The sequence below is a fragment of the Hakea prostrata genome, chromosome 3, assembly GCF_041222555.1.
Source record: "Hakea prostrata isolate BN-2017 chromosome 3, UWA_Hpros_2, whole genome shotgun sequence".
Taxonomy (NCBI): domain Eukaryota; kingdom Viridiplantae; phylum Streptophyta; class Magnoliopsida; order Proteales; family Proteaceae; genus Hakea; species Hakea prostrata.
The window spans coordinates 56,136,639-56,161,154 of record NC_142602.1 but is presented as its reverse complement, the minus strand read 5'-3'; the positions used below and the strand labels follow the sequence as shown (position 1 = coordinate 56,161,154).

At 39.2% G+C, this 24,516-nt stretch overlaps 1 protein-coding gene across 1 annotated transcript; it reads left to right on the top strand.

The window, feature by feature from the left end:
* The first annotated feature begins 6,120 nt into the window (after positions 1–6,120).
* LOC149022567 (uncharacterized) lies at positions 6,121–23,036 on the top strand. The gene is made up of 11 exons (XM_089150614.1): positions 6,121–6,298; positions 6,522–6,829; positions 7,909–7,986; positions 8,086–8,651; positions 9,504–10,142; positions 10,266–10,420; positions 18,084–18,295; positions 18,385–18,518; positions 18,603–18,949; positions 19,310–19,413; positions 22,496–23,036. The coding sequence occupies exons 2-11, from the start codon at positions 6,541–6,543 to the stop codon at positions 22,570–22,572; spliced, it is 2,601 nt and encodes an 866-aa protein (XP_089006740.1). The 5' UTR covers positions 6,121–6,298; positions 6,522–6,540; the 3' UTR covers positions 22,573–23,036.
* The last annotated feature ends 1,480 nt before the right edge of the window (positions 23,037–24,516 follow it).

The following is a 24,516-nucleotide window of genomic DNA, read 5'->3' as shown; positions in this document are numbered from 1 at the left end:
TGGCTAGGCATATTTGGTCCTTATCAACTAAAAGGGAGACTTGTTGGGTTCGATATATTTATAAGAGATGGCTCAAAGAAGATTCTATTTGGTCTTTGAAGGAACCTCCCCACTGCTCGGTGACTTTCAAAATCATTCTTAAAGCCCGATCTGTTACTAGTTCTTGTATTTTGTATATGATTAAAGATGGGAATGACACTCTTCTTTGGGTGGATCCATGGTTGCACGGTGGCCCCATTGCCACCAATGGTATCCTCTTGGTTACAGCCCTTGGGAGGAACAAGCTTGATCGGGTGGCTTTGTTGAGGGGTGGGGATGCATCTTGGAGTAATAATAGAAATGACTTAGACATTGCCAACAGATGGCCGGAGATGTGTCTTGCAAGGTTTACCCTCGCCTCGCTATTGACACTCCTATTTGGCTGCCTTCCTCTGATGGTGTGTTCTCCCTTAGCAGTGCGTATGAAGCCATTCGGCGACATGGTGAGAAAGTTACTTGGAACAACATTGTCTCTGTCACATCCACCCAGCCGATACCCTACCTGACATACCCGAGTGTGTGATCCACAGCCCCGAAGATCAAGTATCGAGGTAATCAACCTCCCACATAGACAATAACATAATCATGAACATAAATAATCAACGTGCAAAAGATAAACAAAAGATCCAAATAAGGAAATAATAAATCATATATAATTAGAGTACGAAAGACAATCAAACTGTCTAAATCAATAAGTAAAGTGAGGCGGAATCCCCCTCTACAACCAGCGAAAAGTAGTACTAAAAGAAAAGGAAAAGGAATGAAAACTAATCCCAATAGCAGGTACAATAAGTAACTAAATTGTTCTCAATCTTATAGCCGACATCTCTATAAGTATAAATCTCAAAAATGGCGCAAGGGCGCTTCCACTCTATGGTCGGACTAAGCATCGTATGCAGCATAACCACCCGCGGAATCTTCAGTGTAATTGTCGTAACCGCAATCACCTTCTTGGAGATATTCCTCTTCTCCTTGCGCTTCTTCATATGAGCAGTCATGATACTCAGAACCTGTAGAGAAATCTAACAATACATTGTACAAAAGGAATGAGTTTCAAAGAAACTCAGTAAGATAGTTAATCCATAACAACATAAATGGCAGGATTTCAAAGCAAAGTAAAATGCTATATGATATGAAACACATGATGCAATATGATTCTAACTCTATGTATGCTGGTCTCTATTGGCAAACATGCTTTAAGTCTTAGCACCATACTTCTTTAGGAAGGTCTCATCACACAACGCCTTTTGGTAGTGGGTCCGGCATCCCTCGGGACATTCCATGGCTGGGGGTTAAGTCACCACTCTCTCACATCACCATTGGTCTAAGTATTGGCGCATGTTAGGGTCAAAGCCTAGCCAAATGCAAGTCTCCTACTTAGTTACATCAAGTCAGATCCAGATACGTCCATTCCTCGCCCATGGCGATCTTTTCCGGTATCCTTCACACTAGAGTCCTCATAGTCCCTGATTACGGACTCATCAATCCTATAGGTCATCCACATATGGTAAACGAGAAGCTCTCACGTCCCCTCACGGGTTGGTTACCGGTCTTGAGCGCCCATGAGCCCAAGTCTATCCATATGCAACCCTCCTGATAAATGGTCCCCACAATATCCTCTCACGGGTTGGTTACCGGTCTTGAGCGCCCATGAATCCCCATTGCTACCACGGGTCGTTCGGTCTCAATACCCCTCCGATTAGGGTCTAACATAACGGGACATCCTAGCCAAACACTACTAGACAATCCTAAATATGTCATCCAATAGTTTAGGAAGGTGTCCAAAGGGCATCTCCGGAAACATCCCATAATATTCCCGTAGTTGTCCAAGGACAGAAGTGTCAAAAGGACACCTCCCCTTTCCAAACCATACTTAATCATTCACAAATATAAATCCATAACATCACATATATGGTAACTTCTTATATGGAAAGAAATCAATAATAACATACAACTTGCATATAATTGGTAAGTAAATCATACATGAATCAATTTAGTAATAACAAGTAATGCTACTGTAATCAAGTAATTGCATCAGTAATATATACCAGTGTAAGCATCTAATTAAGGGAATAAACTAACAAGATTCAAATATAGAAACTAGCTAATGCAATCTATGTAGTTAAGGAAATAACCATCCTTACCTTATATAACTCGCAAAGGAATCTTAGGGAATCAAGTAAGACCTTGACTAAACTTGAGAAGAAAGTCCTAAACAAGTATATACAGTATATTAGGAAAGATACCTAGAAGGAAAGATACCAAAACATCCAAAACAAACCAAATATGAGGTTGCTGTACTCATTGGTCGATTGACTTGGTCTACTATCTCAGTCGACCAATGAGTCGACCAACAGAGATAGTGGCCTTCAAAAATCAGAGTTTCTAGAATATGAAACCGAATTTGGTGGTTCAAAAGGGTACTAAACAAGGGGTAAACTACAATGGCAGTATAATAGTATATAGAGGACTCCAAAACACTAATCAAATCAAGTCTTCCAAGTTACAAATTAGGAAACAAAAAGTTACCATAATTAGATCAATCATGGTTCTTGAAGAATTCATAGTAAAAATCATGGACAAGAACAATAGGATGATGGATAACTGATTGTGATAAAGAAATCATGAAAAGCATGCATAGATCTTCAAGAAAATTAGATCTAAGACTGAAGAACATGAATCTAAATAAGGAAAGTGAATGAATACAAGCTTTCCTTCAAAAGCAAGTGATGATCTTGATGAAGATCATCCACCAAGCTTTAGATCCTTAGGAAAGAGAGGGAATGAGTATAATGATAGTTGCAACAGAGATACAACATCACTACTACTGTCCTCAATCAGAAAAGGAAAAAAAAATAACGAAGAATCAAAGATGAAACACAGAAGAGGATGATCACATACCTTTTTGTGTAAAAGCACGAGTTTTGACGAAGATCTGTCAAGATGATCATCAATGATGCAAGGGAGATGACTTGCAGAGGGCTCTAGTACGTTCTAAAGAGTTTGGAGGCAGAAAATACGAAGTAAACTTGAGATTGGACTTAAATAGAGCAAGCAAAGACCTAATTAGCAAAATCAGATCCCATTGGTCGACTGGTCCAGTCGACCAATGAGTCAACCAATCAGAACAACAAATCCAAAATAGGGAATTGAAGGCTCAGATCAAATCCAAACATAAAGGGGTTTTGCACACACACCAAGAGGACTTACCTAGTAGGTAGAAATGCTTTCGAACCATGACAGAGAGACTCCAAGTCCATCCACTAATTCCATCTTCATCAGGGTGCAGTTTCCATAAATGGAACACTGACATCAACACTCATGGATTCCAAGCCAGCCACCAAGTCTTCTACTGAAATGGCCCAAAGCTGACTCCTTGCTTTACTTCGGGTTGTCGGACCTACAAACAACAGGGTTTCCGGGTCAAGGTTAGGGCTGGGTTTCACAGTTTGGTTTTCCTCAACTCAACCTAGGTTTGCTTGTATCACCTGGCTGGCCTTCCTTGAGAGATTAACCACCAAAAACCGCATGGTTGCATGGGGTGGTGTCATTGATTCTTCGTGCTCTTTTTGTGGTATTCATGAAGAAAGCCATGACCATTTATTCTTTAAATGCCCACATACGATGCACCTGTGGCGTGATTTCCTTACTCTAAATGGTCTCAGATTTCATGGACGGATTTCCTGGCAGGAGGAGCGCAATTGGATAATTTCCAAATTCAAAGGGAGTTCTCTCATACAGCAGGTTCGGAAGTTCAGCTTGAGTGCTTTGATTTATCGGGTTTGGGAAGAGAAAAACTTGAGGATATTCAATGGAACCACTGTATGTCCTAAGAAAGTGCTGCATCAAGTGGTTGCCGATACCAGAAAAAAAAGTCTCTTTTTCACAACGGTCGATTCTTGACGATGCCATCTCTAGAAGCGTCTTCCATCGATGGAAAATCAAGGTTAGTTTTACTTTTAAAAAGACTCTTGCATTGTTTTGGAAGAAGCGGCCTCTTGGGTGGACATCAATTTGTTGTGATGGTTCCGTGAAGAATGAGATGGGCGGCTATGGTACTATAGGCAGAGATTCGCAAGGTCGATGTATTTTTGCTATTTCCGATTGCTTGGTGGAGGGCAATATTCTTCTGATGGAGCTACTGGCTATCAGAAAGGGGCTTCTTCAAGCTATTCAGCTTCACATTTCCCGTGTGATTATCTGTTCAGACTCTGCCACAGCAGTGGCGATGGTGTTGAGGAAGTCCTCAGTTTCGTGGAAGGCGATAGACATTGTGGAAGACATCAGAGGGATGGCGATGCAATTTCAAGGGTGTTTATTCAAGCATAATTTTCGGGAGGTCAATACTTGTGCTGATTTTTTGGCTGGATTTCTTTCCATGCCGGGGGAGGTGGTCTTTGATTGTAACCTTCTTCCGCCTAGGTTGGTTGAGCTTGTTTATAGTGACGCCCTATGGCAAAACTTATTAATGTCTGTAATCTCATGTATAGTCTCTTCTTTTATTAATATTATCAGCTACTTCTTCAAAAAAAAAAAAAGTAACGCTCCCTCATCCAAGTGGAAAAAGTTAGCTCCCCTCCCCACCAGCTTCTTGTAGCATTTCCATTCTATCAGTCCCACGAGAATGAGCTACTGGCGGCACCCATCAGTGGTTGAATAGCTAGCCATAGAACCCCTGGAAACAAGTCAAGCACTCCATTCTCATACCCCTCTCATACCTAATAGAGCAGTAGACTGAAATATCCAGCATAATTTTTTCTTTTTGTTGAAAAGAAAACATTAAATACATTAAAAAAAATAGTATTACAAATATAATGTTGTGGTGTTATAATCTTTGTTCCTAAATCTATGCATTTAGGCCTTGTTGCCACAATTTCTTCGGGCTAGAATTGAGTATTAAGGTCCGGGAAATATCCAGCATTTTTTTGGGTAGAACTGTAGAAGATTTTTTTTTTTTTCTCTCTTTTTTTTTTTTGGGTATCTGAGGTTCATTCGGGCCAGCTTGCACGCACCTCAATTACATTCTCAAGGGGAGCTTTGTCGTCTGCATGGGTCGAACCCATGACTCTCCACGAGAAGTTTGGATCTTACCACTCTACCAATCCTGCATTAACTTTTTTTTTTTTTTTTTTTTTTTTTTTTTTTTTTTTTTTTGGCTCCACCAACATGAAGAGGAAATTTTAGCGGTCAACATGGTTGGATTCATGATACGTATTCAATCTACTAACAAAATTCTCTTTTGAGTGAGGGAGAGAAGATTTGAATCTCTATATTTTTTAAATTTTTTGAAAAATCAGTATTTTGTTTTAAAATTATGCACATGTTATAAATCTAATCAAGTAGGTTGAAATATATTCTCTCCATAGATGTGGACTGGACTCAACGATATTGACATTGGTATTGCTTGAAAACATCTCCATCGGTTAAAAGCAGGGGTGTAAACGGACCGGATTCGGATTGGATAGTGGTATATCCATATCCGCATCCTATTATATTTGGACGGATTTTGTCGGATTCAAATGATAACGGATAGTTATTTTCTTAAGTAGATTCTTCTAAATGGACATGAATATAGATTGAATACAAATTTTCGACTACCTGTTTACATCTTTACCTTTTTATTTGTGAAAGCTAGGTTTGAAATTTAAGAATTTAATAACTTTGGTAGCTATTTTAGTAGGAAATCTAGAAAAATGGTCACATATCATAGGTAAAATTTATAAAATAAGAATAATAAATCTAAATAAGTAACTTAATCGGATAATAATCTAAATAATTTTATCTGACGGATAATAATCGGTAAAAAAGGGATATACCATATCCGCATCCTATTAATAATCGGACGGATTCGAATGGCCCTAAATAGATGCAGATGCGAATTTCAGTTATCCATTTACACCCCTAGTTAAAAGGCGGGTAAAAGTAAGCGATAAGCCCTCGTAGAAAAATCGAAACGAGCAGGGGTGCACCGGTCATTTCATGTGGTATTTGGACGCTAGTGTAGGGACTGCAAGTGCGAGTGGCGCGTTCTTTTTCCTAAATTGAAAAACACAAAATGGAACAAACACAGTGAGACAACGGAAACGGAAACACACCCTCAACTGACTCGTTCCCTCCATACCGAAAGGAAAATAACGGCAAACGAATCACTAGATCGATCAATGCTGAATTTCTAACCATCTTAAATCTATCTTCTTTTCAAAACTTTTCATGCTTCAGATGGCGAAATTGACCTGAAATCCTCACTCTAGTTCCAAAGGTATCTTAACTGATCTGCTAATCTTCCTGCTCTTCCGATTGTAATGTTCAACCAGTATAATTCATAGTACCTTACATGCTCCAGAAGCTTTTGTAGGGTTTCCCGTTTTATGTAGATCAAAACATCTATCCAATATGCTTTGTGAGGCTCAAAGGTTCTCCAATGCTTTCTACTCTGCTAGATCGATATGAAATGATAAAGATTCTCCTATATATCTTCGCAGATAAAACTTTCGTGGGACGATGAATTTTCTCTATCGAACAACTCAGGCTTCAGTTCCTGACCAACCGGCTGTTCAACATCCCCCCACGTTATCATATTCTGCATCAAAGACCTTAACATCTTTGGAGGGCCTTACTTCTGAAGATCCGTATTCAACTCCCTCCTCAAGTGAAGATGGTGATGCAGAGAGGGATCGAATTTCTGGTGAAAGCTGTAGCATTTCGAGTCGGAAGACCATGTATCGGCTTCCTATCGTTGAAAATTACTGGGATGTAACCAAAGAGGAAGGATGGATTTCCATTCCATACGGTATTTCCCTTTATCATTTCACTTGTCTTAACCAATTTATTTGTGTAACCTGTTTTTATGTGTGCATCAAACTCAGACTCTTCTAGAAGTCTTGACTTTAATTAGCATTTTTGGGTTATCATTCTTACTTAATCGAGTAAAACTTGCCCATTTACTCTGAACATAAGAGCTTTGTACAATTCAAAGCAAGAACTTGAAAATGCTTTCCTTTTTCAAATTGGTCACAGCGCATGCATAATTAGCACGCAAAATTTGGACATGATGTAATTTCAGTCACAGTCAATTAATGGACTTGCAATTTGCTTTATGGTTGGTCAAAAAGAGGCAACAACTGAGTGATTTTATTGAAGACGCTCTAGTAACCCAGAAGCATATTTCCCCCCATCAGTACAATGAATAAGCTCTAATTCTTTTCGTGTTTGATTCCTTTTGGGTGATTGGTATTCCCTCTCCCCCTTTTGAGAAGGTGTGCTCAAGAACTAGGGGGTATAATATTGCTATAATCATGGGGAACATGTACTCTGTCTGGGAGTGGCATGGGGAACAATGGGAGCACATGTGGGTCATTTTGCCCCTGGACAGAGTATGTTTTCTCATTATCATGATATTGATGTGATAAAATGTGCTTGACCATCAGATCTGAATGCTGTTTTATTGAAATTCCTTGGACCAGACTGAATATGTTGACTATTCTAGATATGTAATATGATCATTTCTTTCTTTTCTATTCTTTATTTAAAAATGGCCATAGCCAAGGCACAAGGCTCCTCCTTTTTGCATGGCGTGGGGAGGGTCAAATGTATGTAGTCTTACCCCTCTATCCAGAGAACCTGAATTCATTGAACTGTTATCAATTTGTAATATTATATTCACTGTCCAGATATGCCATTGTTTTGCATGGTTAAACCAGTTAACATGTGGAATGACCGCATTTTATTGTCATTGGAAAAACTTGTGTTATACTAAAAGGCCAAAAAGCATAGCTATAACATTTATTTTCACCAAGCTTAATTACAACAAAAATTTTCCTGTATATATTTGATTGCTTTAGTATTCTAATGCTTCGAATTTGCTTGCAGAGGAACTTCCTGGTAATTGGACTGATGCATCAGATATCCATTCACTTTGCTCTTTTGACCGCTCCTTTGTTTTTCCTGGTAGCTTTATCTTTGTTGAGTATTTTTCTGGACTGTTATAGGATTTGATGGTACCTACGATGTTTTTACTTGGGGCCTGAATTCTATTTTCATGTATAGGTGAACATGTTCATATATTAGCATGCTTATCAACTGATAAGGTGGACACAGAACTTATGACGCCATTCACGATGGCTGCAGCAATGTATAAAAATGATACTAACCATGCTAAGTGGCCGGAGGAAAATAGAGGAACTGAGTTTGACTCTGTCGGTGGAAGCCGTGTTGAAGTCAGTTCTACTCAAAATTCAGAGCAGAATTCTGAGACTGTATTAACTACAGAGAAGAGTAATCTGCAAGGGGACATTTCTGCAAGTGAATGTCTTCTTAGAAAGGAAAACCACAAAAGACAAACTGAAAAATTATTGGAAAAGTTTAAAAACTCCCACTTTTTTGTTAGGATTGCAGAGACAGATGAACCACTTTGGTCTAAAAGAAGTGTGTCACAATCTTCTGAAACAGCAGGAGGGAAGTTGAGTACAACTGATGCTGCAATGGGAAAGACTTTAGAAAAGGATACTCATTTAAATGCAGTTATTGATAGAGGAACCTTTGATGCTAGTACGGCTGGTGGCTTGGCTAGAGATACCATTAGCTGCTGCTCTCTTTCTAATGGAGACATAGCGGTATTTTCTGAGGCTTGTCTAGTTGTGTTTGTATGTAGATTTGATCTTTCTTTCTATGCGTGGCAAGTGTGTGCAAAACTTTGGCATCAGATTTGACATTCTTCCTTCCATTGTAATTGATCTAAAGAACTTTGCGAGGTCATCATTTTTAGGTCGGACTTTAAATATAATGATAATGATGTGGCCTTGAAAGTGCCATCATGGACCAAAAAGTTGTATATGATTTTGACTAAGTAAAATTTCTCAGTTGTTACGACATTTTGAAATATGTTACCCAGACATGATATTCATTATGCATATTTATGTTGTATATCAGTATTGTGCACTGTGTTGACATTGTTTGTAGAACAGGATGCTTCTGAAAGGTTTTAGGTCTTCATTGCTTGAACTTGATTATACTGCCTCTTGTTTTTCTCTCTCATTATTTTGCTATATCATACTTACTGGTTGTCTGATTTTAATCTGAATGATCATTGTCTTATTTATGTTGGTTTCGATTTGCATATATTTATGCATTTTGAAGTGAAAAGAAAAAATTATAAGGGATAAATTTAGAAGACTTTACCACTTTACTTGATATTATGGTAAATGGAGAAGCCATTGATAAGCAATTTACTGTTGAGGCTGTGAAACAATAATGATAAAGAGGGGTTTGAACACCTAAGATCTATCCTCTGATGGTTTTTTTCTTCTTTTATAAAATAGAGCTTGGTGAAATTGTTATGCAGCTTTTATGCTGTTGGTCACACTTCGTTTTATGTTTTTTCTGACCTGAAAGTGCCACAGTTGAGAGGAACTAGTGAATAGGATCACTACTGAGACTTATCCCATTTCGTGTTTGTAAGGATGCAGGTGCTTCTAGGAGTTCATGTTGGAGTTGATTTTTTGAAAAACCCCACACTTGAGATTCTTCAATTTGAGAAACATCATGAACAAAATCTAGCTTCTGATAATGGGGACAGCTTGGTTTACACAAGTCAGGAGGATCCCTGGGGGGAGCTTCTTAAGTGGTTGCTTCCTCTTGACCGTAGTCTTCCTCCTCAAGTTCGTCCACTATCCCCTCCTTTGAGTAATACTTCTGGCATTGGTAGCACATCTTATAGATCCACCACCCTGTCTGCTTCATCTGGCTCCCAACTATTTTCTTTTGGTAACTTCCGAAGTTATTCTATGTCATCGATTCCTCGAAGTAGTGCTGCACCACTCCCTCCAGTTGCTTCTTCCAGTCCTAAACAAACCTATGAATTAGAAGACTTGGACCGTTTTTCACCACAGAAGCATAGGAAGACTCAAGAAGCTGGAACTGAAGGGCTATTATCTTTTCGTGGTGTATCACTGGAACCAGAAAGGTTTTCTGTTCATTGTGGCTTAGAGGGCATCTACATACCAGGCAGAAGGTGGAGAAGAAAAATTGAAATTATTCAGCCACTAGAAATCCATTCTTTTTCTGCTGACTGCAATACAGAGGACCTCATCTGTATCCAGATAAAGGTTTGCATCAGATTCCAATAGTAACTAGACAATGCTGTTGTTATCTTGTCTTTTTTACTGCCTTTTTTCCCCCCTAACTTACTATCTTTACTGCTAACAATGATGAACCATTTTGTTTTGCAGAATGTTTCTCCGGTGCATACCCCAGATATTGTGATATTTCTAGATGCTATATCGATTGTTTTTCAGGAGGCTCCTAAGGGCGGAACCCCTGTTTCCTTACCAATTTCTTGCATTGAGGCTGGAAGTGACCATAGTTTGCCAAATGTTGCCCTCAGGTTTGTTTCTGTTCCAAGTACCACGCTTCACATGTACAGACACACATCACAATACTAAAACTACTTTTTGTGATGGAGTTCTGAGTATAACTTTGTTGTTAGTTAATACCGGAGGTTGATGTTGATCATAAACCATGAAATTGTGGTTTACCTTATTTGTATTTCTGAGGCATATGGCTGGTAAATAATGAATAAAACCAGAGACATAGAGGAAGGAGAAGAAAAGAAAACCAAGACAAGCGTTTCAGCTAAAGGGAGGCCTCAATTAATAAGTACCTCTCCAAATCTTAACATAAATGTAGGAGTTTGAATTAAAGAATTAGCATAAAACAGAAAAGAAACAAAACTAGACCTGAAGTCTTAGTCAAGATCTCTCTTGCTGAGACTGGGATGTTTCCCTTTTTACTCCTTTTTATGTCTATATTCAAAAACTTTCAACTCACTAAGCTTTACTTGTGAATTCTCGCCACCTTGAAACTCCATTAAGTTTAACCCTATTTTGGCATGCATGCTAAGGTCTTTTTTTTTATCCCTCTTCTGAAAAAATATTAAATGCCTCAGGTTTGCACCATGTCATTCCTTGTTGAAGAATCTTTCACTTCCTATGCACATGCATCATCCACTTTGACCTTTCCTCTGAGTATCACTTACTGGTGCTACTCTTGGGCATTCTTTTAGTTTTTCTCTTTGTTATTTGCACTCGTGCATCTCAACATCCTCATCTCCTCTTATCTAATTTTCTTGCGCATGTAAGGTACATTCAGTAGTTGCTGCTATTCTATAAAGTCGCCATTTAGTTACCTTGGGTTGCATGTAATGCAATCTGAAAATTCTGATATGGATTTAAGATGCAAGCAGGCTTGACGATCATTTTTTTTTTGGATTCGGGGTGGGGGAGTTGAATATTTAATAGAGAAATTTATGTGTGGCTCCTCTTAGTCAAGCCTAAATTACATGTTGGGTCCTCTTAGTGGAAAACCATGGGGGTCTCTAACATCATGAGTAACTATTAGTTGAATTCAAATTTTAAAAGTTAAAGTGACCAAATTGCTCCCTTAACAGTTAATAAATATAATTTGCGTTGACCAAAAAAAAAAGTAATTTACAAAAATACCCCCATATCCTATTCTTAAAAACCATATAGGTGGGTGAAGGGACTCCCCCTTTGACCATCTTCTTCCTTCGTCCTGCTGGAAATCACCCACCATCACCTGATTGCTGGAAACTTATGGCAGGGGCAGTGGTGGTGGAGAGACATGTAGCCATGAACCTCCACTTAGCTGGTATATGAAAATTTTCCAGCAGTTCCAATTGGGTTTTGATAAGACCCCCTGATTCTCAGTCTTAACTTTCCCAACTCAACAATCAATACAGCATCTACTGATATCCACAAACTCCAAAACAAGAAGATAGCAACAGAATAATATTCATTTCATTGCAAAGTTCTGATCATCAATAAGAATAGATATAACTCTATCTTCTATTCACTGATATTCAGTTCTTGGAATAAGAAACTAAACAACTAAATCTGCAAATAATAACATCACAGACTCACTACTCCACCTGAGAGGTTCCCCTCTCCCCTTGCTGTCCAATACCGATTCCCACTTCCTATCCAATCTCCTCCACCAGCTGGAAGGTCTGCTCTGCAGCTCTTGGCCACAGCAGGCTCGTGGTTGCTGTCCAATAGGGAATTGCCATCCTGTTCCATCCCCTGCCTCAGATGCGAATGGTGTTATGTTCTCTCTTGTCCCTGCTATAAGTGATACTGTTTTCCCAGTTTAACCTTGCGTCTGTATACCTGAATAACAAGGGGCTTATCAACACTTCCCCCCTTAAGTTTTAGCTTGTCCTCAAGGTGGGGGAAAATTTGAAACTTGATCTTCACATACTTGCCACATAACCACGCTAGTTCAGCAGCTTGGCAAGCCCTCTTTGGCAGCTTACCGATCCCAAATGTAAAGAGTTTGAAACAGTCCATATAGAGAAGAGCAATCACAACACCTGCTGTAAGGAGTTGAGCATCCATATATGTATGAAGGACTTTCACCCAATAGCAGCCATGTTCTGCAGACCTGAGGAAGCAATGAAATGCAGGCCCTTCTGTCAGCTCCGTTAGCCTCACAGCAACTGCCTGAGGATCACCGATAATCGGTCCTGTCAGCATAGCTATCACAACATGTTGGTCTGCGGGAAAAAGAATCGATTGAGTGAGAGGCATCGAATCCTTCGTTGCCTCGACCGTGGGCATTGCCTTTGCTATTTCTGCACACAACTTGCATGCGTTCTTTCGCACTTGAGATGGAGAGGATTCGACGGAATGTTTATGGGAAATAACGTCAAATCCAGGAGTTATGTAGATGCAGCATTTTTTTCCCTTTAGATATGTAGAGGCAGCATTGCGAATAACTGCTACTGCTTGGAAACCTACGTCTTTCAAAGCACCCCAAAAAGGCAACTCTAAAAAGCCCAGTGTCTCACCATTAACAACATCCAATGTCGTCAGCTCTGAGGGTTTTGTAGTGTTAACAAACTGGGGAATGTATATAGATTGTTCTGAGGGTCTCACCCCAACTAGAAGGTTGTATACACTTAAGCCATGAAATGTGGGAGTTGTGGAGATAGCAGCCCTTTCTTTGGCCCATTCTTCTGCAATGTAGAATCCTGGTCCAACATTCCAGCTAATAATATGCTCCATTTCCAGAGCAGCTCCTCTGGAAGTAGAAATTTCATCATATTTGTCGCTTGATACAGTGTCAAGTTCTTCAGACTAAGCATGAATTTCTTCACTTGAATGTTCAGCAATTTCTGAATTGGACATATTCTTAGCATATGGTGAAAATAATTGTGAGGACTTACTTGCTTTTGGGTGGTCTCTATCCCATAGAGAAAAAATGAATGGGAAATGCAGAGCTAATCTGGACAGAAAACTATTTTCTGGAGAAACCTCTGGTCCATCACAGCCTAAAACTACAATTGTTGTTGATATAAGATTTGGCTCCAAAGTAGCTTCGCAAGTCCCAGAAATAATGATTTCCCCACTACATCCTGTAGACTGACCGAAGGTATGCAAGGAAGTGCGAAGAGCATTGATGTCTATGATACTAGCACTAGCCAACGTGCAGAGAACTACACCATCACAATTCTTGATATCATCACCGAGAAAAGGGCACTCAAAGATAGCTTGTCTGATTGAGGTTTTGATATTGTAACCAGAACCAAATCCCACTTTGGCTGTTGTAGCTTTTCAAGATCTCCAAAACTTCTCGGGACACTGAGCTCCTTTGTGTTTTGACAGGGTGATTGAATAAGTTTGGTGTGCCTATCCTACACCCAACCTTTATACTCGTGGCCATCATCACAGTAACCCTCGTCTCTGGTGATGGCACTCGCACGATTGGCGTCATCGTTGACTCTGAGGAACAAGGCCAGCATCGTCGGGCTGAGAAAGGCCTTCTCCGCCACTGCCGTCGGTCTCTGGTGTTGCTGTTGCCCAAACGTGATCACTTTGCTTTTGGTGCTGGCAACGAAACCAAGCACCCCCTCAAACACTGCAACTTCAGTCTCACCGCCTACTCTCTGCCTCGATGTTGTGAGGTTGAAGATGATGACTTTCCCTCTTATGGTTCGGTCAGACCCTGGTTTGGTAGGTGTTTGGTTCGGACTGGTTTGGTTTTGGTTCGTTGGTTGGTTGAGATTATTTAGGTCCATAGTGATACTGAAAATGAATGGGTTTTGGGTAAATAAAATGAGCCAGGCCCATGAGAGATGGTTAAAAGGGGTAAGGTCCAAATACTTAAATCCATGGGTGAAGAGAATTGGGTTGGGCGTGGGTTGGATGGAATGGATTGGGATTTGGGAAATAAGAATGGAATGGGCCTAAAATAATTCTGTTGAGTGGGTTAAGAAATATGTGTTAATGAAATGAGATGGGCTTGGGGTTAATAAGATAGGATGGGCCCAAGGTGGGTCATTTAAATGGGTTAGGCCCAGCACTTAAAAGTGTGGATGAAGGAATATGGGTTGGGTATTGGGTTAATGAAATAAAATGGGCTGGGGACTAATGGAATGGGTTGGGCCCAAGGGGTTTCTTGGGGAAACTGACAGCCCAATCTTTGAACAGCGTTTTCTTTGGGCCTAAGTTTGTTCCTTTGCATACCTGGGTTGGGCCGAATGGATAAGGATTTTGGCTCTTTCTGTGTGAACCAAACCCATAAACCGGTTTGGGTTGAACCGAACTGAACCCAAAAACCTTAAATCTCCATCTTCTTCTTCCTTTCCTGTGAACAACACCTCTTGCCGCTGCCTGCTAGTTTCCAGCGATGGCCTTTGGCGTCTTTTGATCCCTCTGCTTCTTCACTTCACCGCTTCTCGAGATTTAACAGCAGGATACCACACTACCACTCTAGTCTGGTAAGTACCCTCACTTGATCCTCTCTTTCTCTTTCTTTCCACGTTCAGTGAAGTGCAACTTCCGTCGCCGGCAGCACTCCGCCCTCCGATATTTGCTTTCTTTCGGCCTTGTTTACAGCTAATCCATGCCCTTGTTCAACGTGCACTTTTGAATCGACTTTGGCTACGCTTGTCTCAACCACCACACTATGGTTGTCCGAAGCTGAGATGGATTTCTTATCATTCCCATCTCCGAAATCCATTCTTAAGGCCTCCGTGAAGCTCGCCCAATCTAGTTTCGACCAGCCTCTCCGGTAGACCCAATCTAGTGCATCATCTTCCAAATGATCAAGAGCTATTGCGAGCCAATGTTCTTGCTCAATCTGATGTTGCCAACAGAAGAGCTCAACTTCCATCAACCATACATGCGCTTGTGCTTTTCCTGGAAACAGCGACAATGTCATCTCAACTCCCTGGGACCGTTAATGCTTTGATACCAAGATGATAAGACCCCCTGATTCTCAGTCTTAACTTTCCCAACTCAACAATCAATACAACATCTACTGATATCCACAAACTCCAAAACAAGAAGATAACAACGAAATAATATTCATTTCATTGCAAAGTTCTGATCATCAATAAGAATAGATATAACTCTATCTCTATTCACTGATATTCAGTTCTTGGAATAAGAAACTAAACAACTAAATCTGCAAATAATAACATCACAGACTCACTACTCCACTTGAGAGGTTTCCCTCTCCCCCGCAAGCTCTGCTTGCTTCTCCTATTTTCTCCTCCCCCCTTCCCTTGCTCCTCCCCCTCCCTTTTCATACTTCCCTCACCAACGTAACAAACTCTAACCAACTCCCACTCTCCTATCCAATCTCCTTCTGCCAGCTGGAATGTCTGCTCTGCAGCTCTTGGCCACAGCAGGCCCGTGGTTGCTATCCAATAGGGAATTGCCACCTGTCCCATCCCCTGCCTTAGATGCAAGTGGTGCTATGTTCTCTCTTGTCCCTGCTGTAAGTGATACTGCTTTCCCCTATTTAACCTTGCATCTGTATACCTGAATAACAAGGGGCTTATCAGGTTTTTTTTGGGTTCTCAAATCCGTTGGCTCTTACACATTACTTGAAGATACATGTGCGTTAGAAGGACAATCACTAGAAAGAATAGTGCAGAAGTAAACAGAGGTCCCCTAATCACTCATCTAAAACCTAATCAAATCAAAACCTGCAAATTTTCTTTTCTGCTTCTTGTTAAACCTGGTCAGTTGACCTTCTATTCTCTCTTGTAGTAGATGGTAGCATCACAGTTCCTAAAACCAAACAAAACCAGAAAAATAAAGGCGAAAAAGAACCTCGCAGAAATTGGGTTTGTGTTTATGAATGTAAAAAGATGCGCTAATCGTGGTCTTGGTTTTCCTGTTAAGAAATTAAAAGACAATTGCAGGTATGAATATCAGAAAACAAACACCACACCAACTTTTTATTTATGGTGGTTTGGGTTAAATTTTGGTCACTAATGGACACTAATATAATGAATCCGAGCATGTCTTCTGGAATACTGGGTTTGACGATGGGCTCTGCCCAAATCTAAGGCCGGTCTCCGGAGACCTCTACCGCCTCCCCAAACCTTCCCCCTTTGATTCATTCAGAGGTATTGTGGAAGGTTGGGAGGTGAAAGTGTACCGGGATGGTGGCGCAATGGCGTTCATTTTATTTATGTATTTATTTTATTATTGTATTGGTGGTGGGTGGTTTTTGGTGGGGTGCAGGTGTGGGGGCGATGGTAGGTGATTTCCGGCAAGGTGAAGGAAGAAGATGGCGGAAGGGGGAATCCCTTCACCCATTTATGTGGTTTTGAAGAATAAGGTATGGGGTATTTTTGTAAATTACATTTATTAACTCTTAAGGAGGCATTTTGGTCCTTTGACTTTTAACATTTGAATTCAACTAGTGGTTACTCATTGTGTTAGAGACCCCTATACCTAATTGTAAGGTTTCCCACTAAGGTGGACCCACACATAAATTTCTCTATTTAATAAAATTGATGAAGAAATCAGATCAATTGAATGGGAGGGGAAGGAGAATCATTTGTATTGTTTCAGGAATAAATTAGATAGATGGAAAAGAGGGGGGGGGAGATGAGATTGATCTTCATGGGAAGAACAAGAGAAAAAAATCAGGTCTTGGAACCAATTCTGTACGCATTGCTCAACAATACTGGAACTCTTGGTCTCTTAGAAGAACTTGTATTTATAACTATAATGACCCCAATTAATTCGTGGTGTATTACATACATAAAGACATTCTAAAATTCTTAATGATGCAAGTCCAGCAACAAATCAGGGCTCTTTGGCTTGATGCCCAGCACCCCACAGCTTCCCCACCAGTTGACCCAGCTTTGTCCACAAAAGCTAGCCCTAAACTCAAGTTTTCTAATTTTCGTTAAATTGAAACCTAACCTTAAAGCAGGCTAATTGGCTGTTTCTTATTTGAGATATTGGTATTGGCCCTCAATCCTCCTAAGGCTCAATAATCAAGCTTTCATGTAGCATTGGTCGTATGGCAAGGATTCCATTTAGTGTATTTGGTTTAGCTTTTGCAATGGAGGGGCATTCCTTCAGTGTGCTTTTAGAAACATATCAGAGAAGGCTGAATAGTTTGGTTTACTTGAAAAGCATGCATCTTTGTCTTCTGCAACTCTGAGGTGTGATGCTTCTTGTTCAATCTGAGGAAGCTGTGCGATCCTCAGCACAGTTGCAAGTTTGCATGTTATTTGTGAATAATTTTTGAAAATATGTGATTAATGGTGTGCTCTATAGGATATAGAAAAAGTCTTTTAGTTTAATACCCAAATAACTAATGATATCTTGTGTGGACTTTTGCTATATATATTTTCTGTGGTTTATGTTTTTCAACTTTTCCACTTTTCCACTGGATTTACAAAAGGGCATACCAGTGTATGATGATCCTGCCACTGCAGGGTCTAGGAAGGATCCTTTTCCCAGTGGATATTCAAAACTTTGTTTTGTCGCTTGTTTCACTGCTTTTGGGAGTTAACTTGACTGTGAGCCAGGTAGCATGGGTATATCGGTTCAAAAAATTTCAGTTCCATCCAATGTGCATATGGAAAAATTTAAATGCTTTTCTTGAGTCCACAATGGATATGCATTCAGGAGGATGCTTTCAAGATTTTGTTTTTATTGATAATAAGAGACGTTTTTTCTATTCACACCAACATACTCTAATTTTTAACCATTCAGGAGAGGAGAAGAACATTCATTTATTCTCAAACCAGTACCTATGTGGAAGAACAGGAAAGTAGAAGGTGAAAATTTTTTCCGGCCATCACCCATGCAGGCTGGAAGTGTAATGTCAAATATGCATTTACCCTCCACGGTTGTTGAGGGAAGAAGAATTTACTCAAGTGCTGATCAATATGAAGTTTTGGTGTCTTGTCGATGCAACTACACTGGTATTTTTGGCGCTCCATCACTGACATGATTACATGAATGAATTTTCATTGATTTGGCTTTTACATTGTGCTGTTTCCGGTTGTCATAGAATCAAGGCTATTTTTCAAGAAGCCCACCAGTTGGCGACCTCGTTTAACAAGGGATATCATTGTCTCTGTTGTTTCTAAAATATCAGAAAAAAGATGTGGACTTAATAGAAGGGTTAATCAGTTGCCGTTTCAGGTTACAACATTGTTTCTTTGTTCCTTCTCTAGCTTAGAGTAAGTGTGGCATTATTTAAGAAGCACAATACTTGCAAAATTTCAGGTGTTGACTCTTCAGGCTTCAAATTTGACTTCAGAGGATCTAACATTGACAGTTCTTGCCCCAGCATCATTTAATTCACCCCCTACTTTGGTCTCCTTAAATTCTGCACCATCAAGCCCAATGAGTCCTTTTGTGTGTTCTTCTGAGGGAAGAAGGCTAGCGGGTGATAGACAGGGTGCTGTGGTGCAGAGGCTGAGCCCAACTTCTGTTTTATCTGAGAATAAAAAAGATAGTAGTGGTACTGGTGGAAGATCTGTTTCTTTTGACGAGCAGAGCATATCTGATGTCATTCCAAGCAGTGGGTTGGGTTGTACGCATTTATGGTTGCAGAGCAGGGTTCCCTTAGGGTAATTTTTCTGCTGTTACTATTTTTTTTCTTTTCTTCTTTTCCTCATCGTGTTCCACAGCCCTCTCTTCCCATCTCTTAATTCACTTTTTTCTTTTCTTTTCCTGTTTAGAGTGTAGTATTCTGATGCTGCTTTATTCGGACCCATGTAGCTGACCCCATTTAGTTGGGATCAGGCCATGTTTCTTTATCATTTTGTTCCTTCGTCTTCTTCTTCTTCTTTCTTTCTTTCTTTTCTTTTTTTTTTTTTTTTTTTTTTTTTTTTTTTTTTTGTTTTTTTTGTTTTTTTGTTTTTTTGTTTTTGTTGTGCTTTTTTTGATGAAGACATTTTAGAACTCTAATTCCTTCCTGTCCCCAGCAGATGTGTCCCTTCTCAGTCAACTGCAACTGTCAAGCTGGAGCTGCTTCCATTGACAGATGGACTAGTTACACTTGATACTCTGCAGATTGATGTCAAAGAGAAAGGTATCTACATCTTTTTTCCGGGATTTTTTATTTGATTTTGTATATGCCTTCAACCAGTCTGGGCTATTCTGAAAATACATGCTCTTTATGTAAAATATTTAACTATTCATCGTAATCTATGCTTACTCTCTCTGCAATAATGTTAGCAAACATATCATTGCCCTATGAGCCTTTCTGTTTACCATGGTATCAAAATTTATATTTAAGATCTCTTCGAGTGATTGGATTTACCTGTTTTTATAGTTTTGCAATAATAAAGTTCCATTAGCTTCTCTTGGAGAATTTTAATTGTAGCTAGCTTGACTCATTTTCTGAATTTGACTTCTTTTGTAGAATTCTTCATATTAATTTACTTTCTGCATACTTTGCTGCTTATTTTAGCCTGTTTTTTTCGTAGTCTTGGCTTCTCTATATTTTTGTTGGACCATGTAATTGGACGTTGTTCCCATGGTTTTCAGTTGAACCTTATTCTGAATCACTGACATCTTTGCACATGATTTTCTTATCTAAGTTTGATTTTCTATTCAATGCTTTAAGTGTACTCTTGTTTCTATACTATCAAATCTTCTATATCTATTTCCTGTTCTTTGGGTAGGCAGCTGGCACCAACTTACTGTTCTCAGCCAATCATCCATTGCATAGACTCTTTCGTCTTTATTTTTTCTTGAGATCTGACTACTCTTTCATGGCTTATCAATCTTGTTCTAGGGCACTCCCTGTTTTTGATGTGCAGCTTTGTGTCCTGAATATGGTGTCCTGTAGACAAGAGTACATGCACAGTGGCAATGTAGATGCCATGAACCTAGTCTAAAAGCTTGGTTAGATTTACTACTTGGAACATTGGATATTTAATGGGAGATTAAGGAGTTGATAGATGGTATGAGGATAACAATTATTAATATTCCCTATATTTAATAGATGGAAGGGTAGGCTGTTGGCTGACTTCAAGCCTTTGGCATTAAGGAGAAAGGTGGAGTAGGTATAGCGGTAGACGAGGAGCTGAAAGGTGATTTTGTGCATGTTAAAAGAATTGGAGATGGGATTATAGCCATCAAACTTGTTGGAGAAAGTGAGTAATATAATTAGTGCCTACATACCCTAACTAGGATTGGATGAAATCATGAAAGTAGTAAAGCCAGTTTATGCGACATGTGGATGGTGCACAGCTTTGGTCAAGGAGAAAATATCATCGTACTTGAATGGGCATATGGGGAAAGGTTCTGAATGATTTGCAGGTGTACATGGAGCTGTGGATTTGGAAAAAAGAAAGAAGAGAGCATATCAGTTTTAGATTTCTCTATAGTTTATGATCTTTCCACTGTTAACACTTTCTTCAGAAAGAGGGGACAGCTGCCTCTGAATAACAGGAGCCATGAGAGTGGTGTCTTCTCCCCTTGGCTTATTTGTAATGAAGTCAATAGAAAATTATGTTAGAAAAGGAAACTAATTCCTCGTCAGCCAAGGAAAGAAAGTAGAAAGTTGATAACTAGGAAACAAGAGAATCCATCCTACGGTAGGAAACATTGCAAAGAAGTAATCACAGTAGGGGCAAACCCCAACTTGTGATGCACGTCTTAACAATAACTATAGGAGAAGAAGTTTTTAGGAAAGATGTCAGAAAACTGAGAGTAAGCAAGCCAAGATCATTTCTGGAGGAGAATAAGTGTAAAAATAATGAAGATAGAATTATATTAGATGTATATGAAGACAGTGGCAGCCTGGAGTCCCACTAGTTGCCCAAGCATCAGAGTCGCACCAAGGTCACGGACTCACAATTGAAGGAGTACCACCTTGACCCCTTCATGTGACACCAATCTAATTCCACTTGATATCTCAAAGAGAAGTCATCTTCTTTTTATTTTTATTTTATTTTTTTTTTTATAGGCTAATCACATTTCTCCGATGACCAGAAGATTCTTCAGTCCTTGCAGTAATAAAAGACTTAAACCAAATTACATGTTGAAAACTAAACACATCAAAACCAAACAAAATGTTGTAGGGTTTGACTGTTATACCTGTGCGGTACTGTACACATATCTTAACTAGATAGAGTGGCTAGCTCTTTGGTTCGGATCATTCTCACCATGTAATTGGCTATGTCCAGGATTTGTCAAAGCTTGATTAAGTTTTTTGGGAGTCAGTGTTTGTGAAAGAGAAGATGCTGAGCTCTTGTCACATTTATAAAATGAACGTGAAAACTAGTAGAGGAAATGCCCCCCCCCCCCCCAAAGACCAAAAAAAAAAAAAAATTTAGGTTGTTTTTACCAGGTGATGGTGGTTGTTTTTGGGATTTGTTGATTTTTTATCCTGGTTCTGGGGGTGGAGCTTAAAACCTCAACTTATATTTCCTAATGCCCTAATAGCTGTTGGTTTTTCATTTTTCAAGTTCCATTTTTTGGGCTTCTAGAGTGAACTTTGATTTTGAATTTGATCATCTTGGAGCTCCCTTTTGACGTTACAACAATACAATTGAACTTCACCAGGCATGAATAGTATGGAAATCCAGCTTCTTGGATAGTTTGGGTTTTTAGAGATCACAATCATGATTATGTGGGCAAGTCGACTTAATCATTGTGTTGTATTTTAGAGGTTGGTGGTTGCCTGGTTAATGGAGTATATTGTTATTGGAGGTTCTTGTTCATGAAAAAAGCCTATGTTTTGGCATCTTTGGGAACCATCTCATTCTACTGGGTGATGTTTATCTTGTTACATCAAAAATGTTATTTAAGAAAATTATAGATGAAATTGTTTTAGGGATTCTGCAAATTATACTTTCATTTCCTCTTCATTGCATTTGTTCTGGTTAATATAAAAAGAGTTCAACAAAGGTTGATCACCACTACTTATCTAATACAGTGGGAGAAAAAAGATATTGATTATAGTTGCCACTAATATATGTATTATGATTGATGTTAACTTCTGGGTGGAAACTGGAATTTTATGTTGTCTGATGCTGATGAGGTTTAATTCTAGTATGTTATACAGAAAAGGAAGTAGCTCTTCAAAACATTTGTATTTACGTTTTTCTAGTGGCTACTGATGAAGAGAGAGTATCTAATTAGAAAACATGCTGGCATAACAGGTTTGTCTTACATACCAGAGCATTCCCTGATGATAAATGCAACTTCCAGCATAGCAACCGGGTTCCTGCAGAATTGATTGTTATTTTTCCAGGTTATTCATGACTTATATGTGACAAGGAACTCACAGTGCCTACTGATCAGGGTGACACGGTGGTGCATTGCTTCTGTCATGACATTGGGCAGCATTGAGGTATGTGACTACTGTTTTGTCACCAGGAATATGGTGCGAATTGGAATTTTGAATTCCTCATGAAGTACGATTTGAGCTTCGGGAAATAGTTGAAGTGTTCACAGCGAGTTGGCTGGTGCATTTTTCATTTATTTTTAGTTAGTCTTTGTGGCAGTTTTCTAACATATTACCCTTCCTAGAGAAGTGAGGCTTAGGATGTACAACACCATGTAGAGTGAACATAGATTTTGTTGTCGTCCTTTATGTTTATTCTTTTGGTATTCATCTTTCAAATATAACCTGCATGTTTCTATAGCTACTTTGGTCTTCAAGGGATCTGTTATAATTCTTACTCGTATTGATTAATGAGGAAATACAGGTACTATATAAAGAGAAAATACAATGTATTACCTAAAGTACTCTTATGATGAAAAGTAATGACTAAGAGTCCCTAACACGCCCCCTCAAGCGTAACGGATCCTCAACCGAAAGCTTGTCACGAAGTAGCAGAAAACGTGCTAGTGGAAGAGTCTTAGTAAGAAGATCAGCTAGCTGATCTGTAGGAGATAAGTAACACACAATTAACTGATGAGAGGCAACGAAATCATGAACAAAATGAAAATCAATCTCCACATGTTTAGTACGAACATGGAAGATTGGATTGGCTGTCAGGTAAGTGGCACCTATATTGTCACACCAAATCTGAGGTGCTGAAGGAAGAAAAACATGCAACTCACCAAGCAAAGGCAAAGAGCAAAGCCAAACCAATTCAATGGAAATTGTAGCTATTGCTCTATATTCAGCCTTTGTAGAAGATCGAGAAACTGTATGTTGTTTTCGGGAACTCCATGAGACTAAGTGATTACCAAGAAATACACAATAGCCAGTGGTAGAACGCCTATCATTAGAACAACCTGCCCAGTCTGCATAGAATAAGCACTGATCATCATAGAAGATTTGCTAGAATAAAAAATTTCCATAGTAAAAGTTCCACGAAGATAACGCAAAATTCTCTTAACTATACTCCAGTGAACATTAGTGGGTGGATGCATAAATTGTGCAACACAATTAACATCAAATCCTATATCAAGACGGGTATTAGAATGATATTGTAAAGCACCAACAATCTTTTGCTATTCTATCCCATCAGAAAGAGCTGTCCCAAGCTCAAGAGATAATGAAGTACCCGAAGCCATTGGAGTGGAAACTGCCTTAGCCTCAGTCATTTTTGTTTGAGATAACAAATTAGTGATATATTTTTGTTGAGTGAGAAACAATCCATCAGAAGTAGGGGTGTAAATGGATAACCGAAATCCGCTTCCGAATTCGCATCCGCATCCGTTTAGGGGTATCCGAATCCGTCCGATTATTAATAGGATGCGGATATGGTATACCCCTTTCTTACCGATTATTATCCGTCCGATAAAATTATCCGATTAAGTTACTTATTTTGATTTATTATTCTTATTTTTAAAATTTTACTTATGATATGTGATTATTTTTCTAAATTTTTTATTAAAATAGCTACCAAAGTTGTTAAATTCTTAAATTTCAAACCTATTCCTCACAAATAAAAAGGTAAAGATGTAAATAGGAAGTCAAAAACTTATATTCAATAAATATTAATGCCCATTTAGAAGAATTTACTTAAGATAATAACTATCTGATTATCATTCGAATCCGTCAGAATTCGTCCGAAAACCGATAGGATATTATCCGAATCCGTCCGAATATAATAGGATGCGAATATGGATATACCACTATCCGATCCGAATCCGGTCCGGTTACACCCCTAATCAGAAGTTCGCTTGGCTTCCATCCCAAGAAAATAATGCAAATTACCCAAATTTT

What these genes read in the sequence shown, in the direction of transcription:
- LOC149022567 (XM_089150614.1), top strand. Translation starts at nt 6,541, where the DNA reads ATGAATTTTCTCTATCGAACAACTCAGGCTTCAGTTCCTGACCAACCG. An exon ending in TTTCTAATGGAGACATAGCG is followed by an intron (nt 8,652 to 9,503) that starts GTATTTTCTGAG and finishes GTAAGGATGCAG; the next exon opens with GTGCTTCTAGGAGTTCATGT. An exon ending in TTGTCGATGCAACTACACTG is followed by an intron (nt 18,296 to 18,384) that starts GTATTTTTGGCG and finishes CGGTTGTCATAG; the next exon opens with AATCAAGGCTATTTTTCAAG.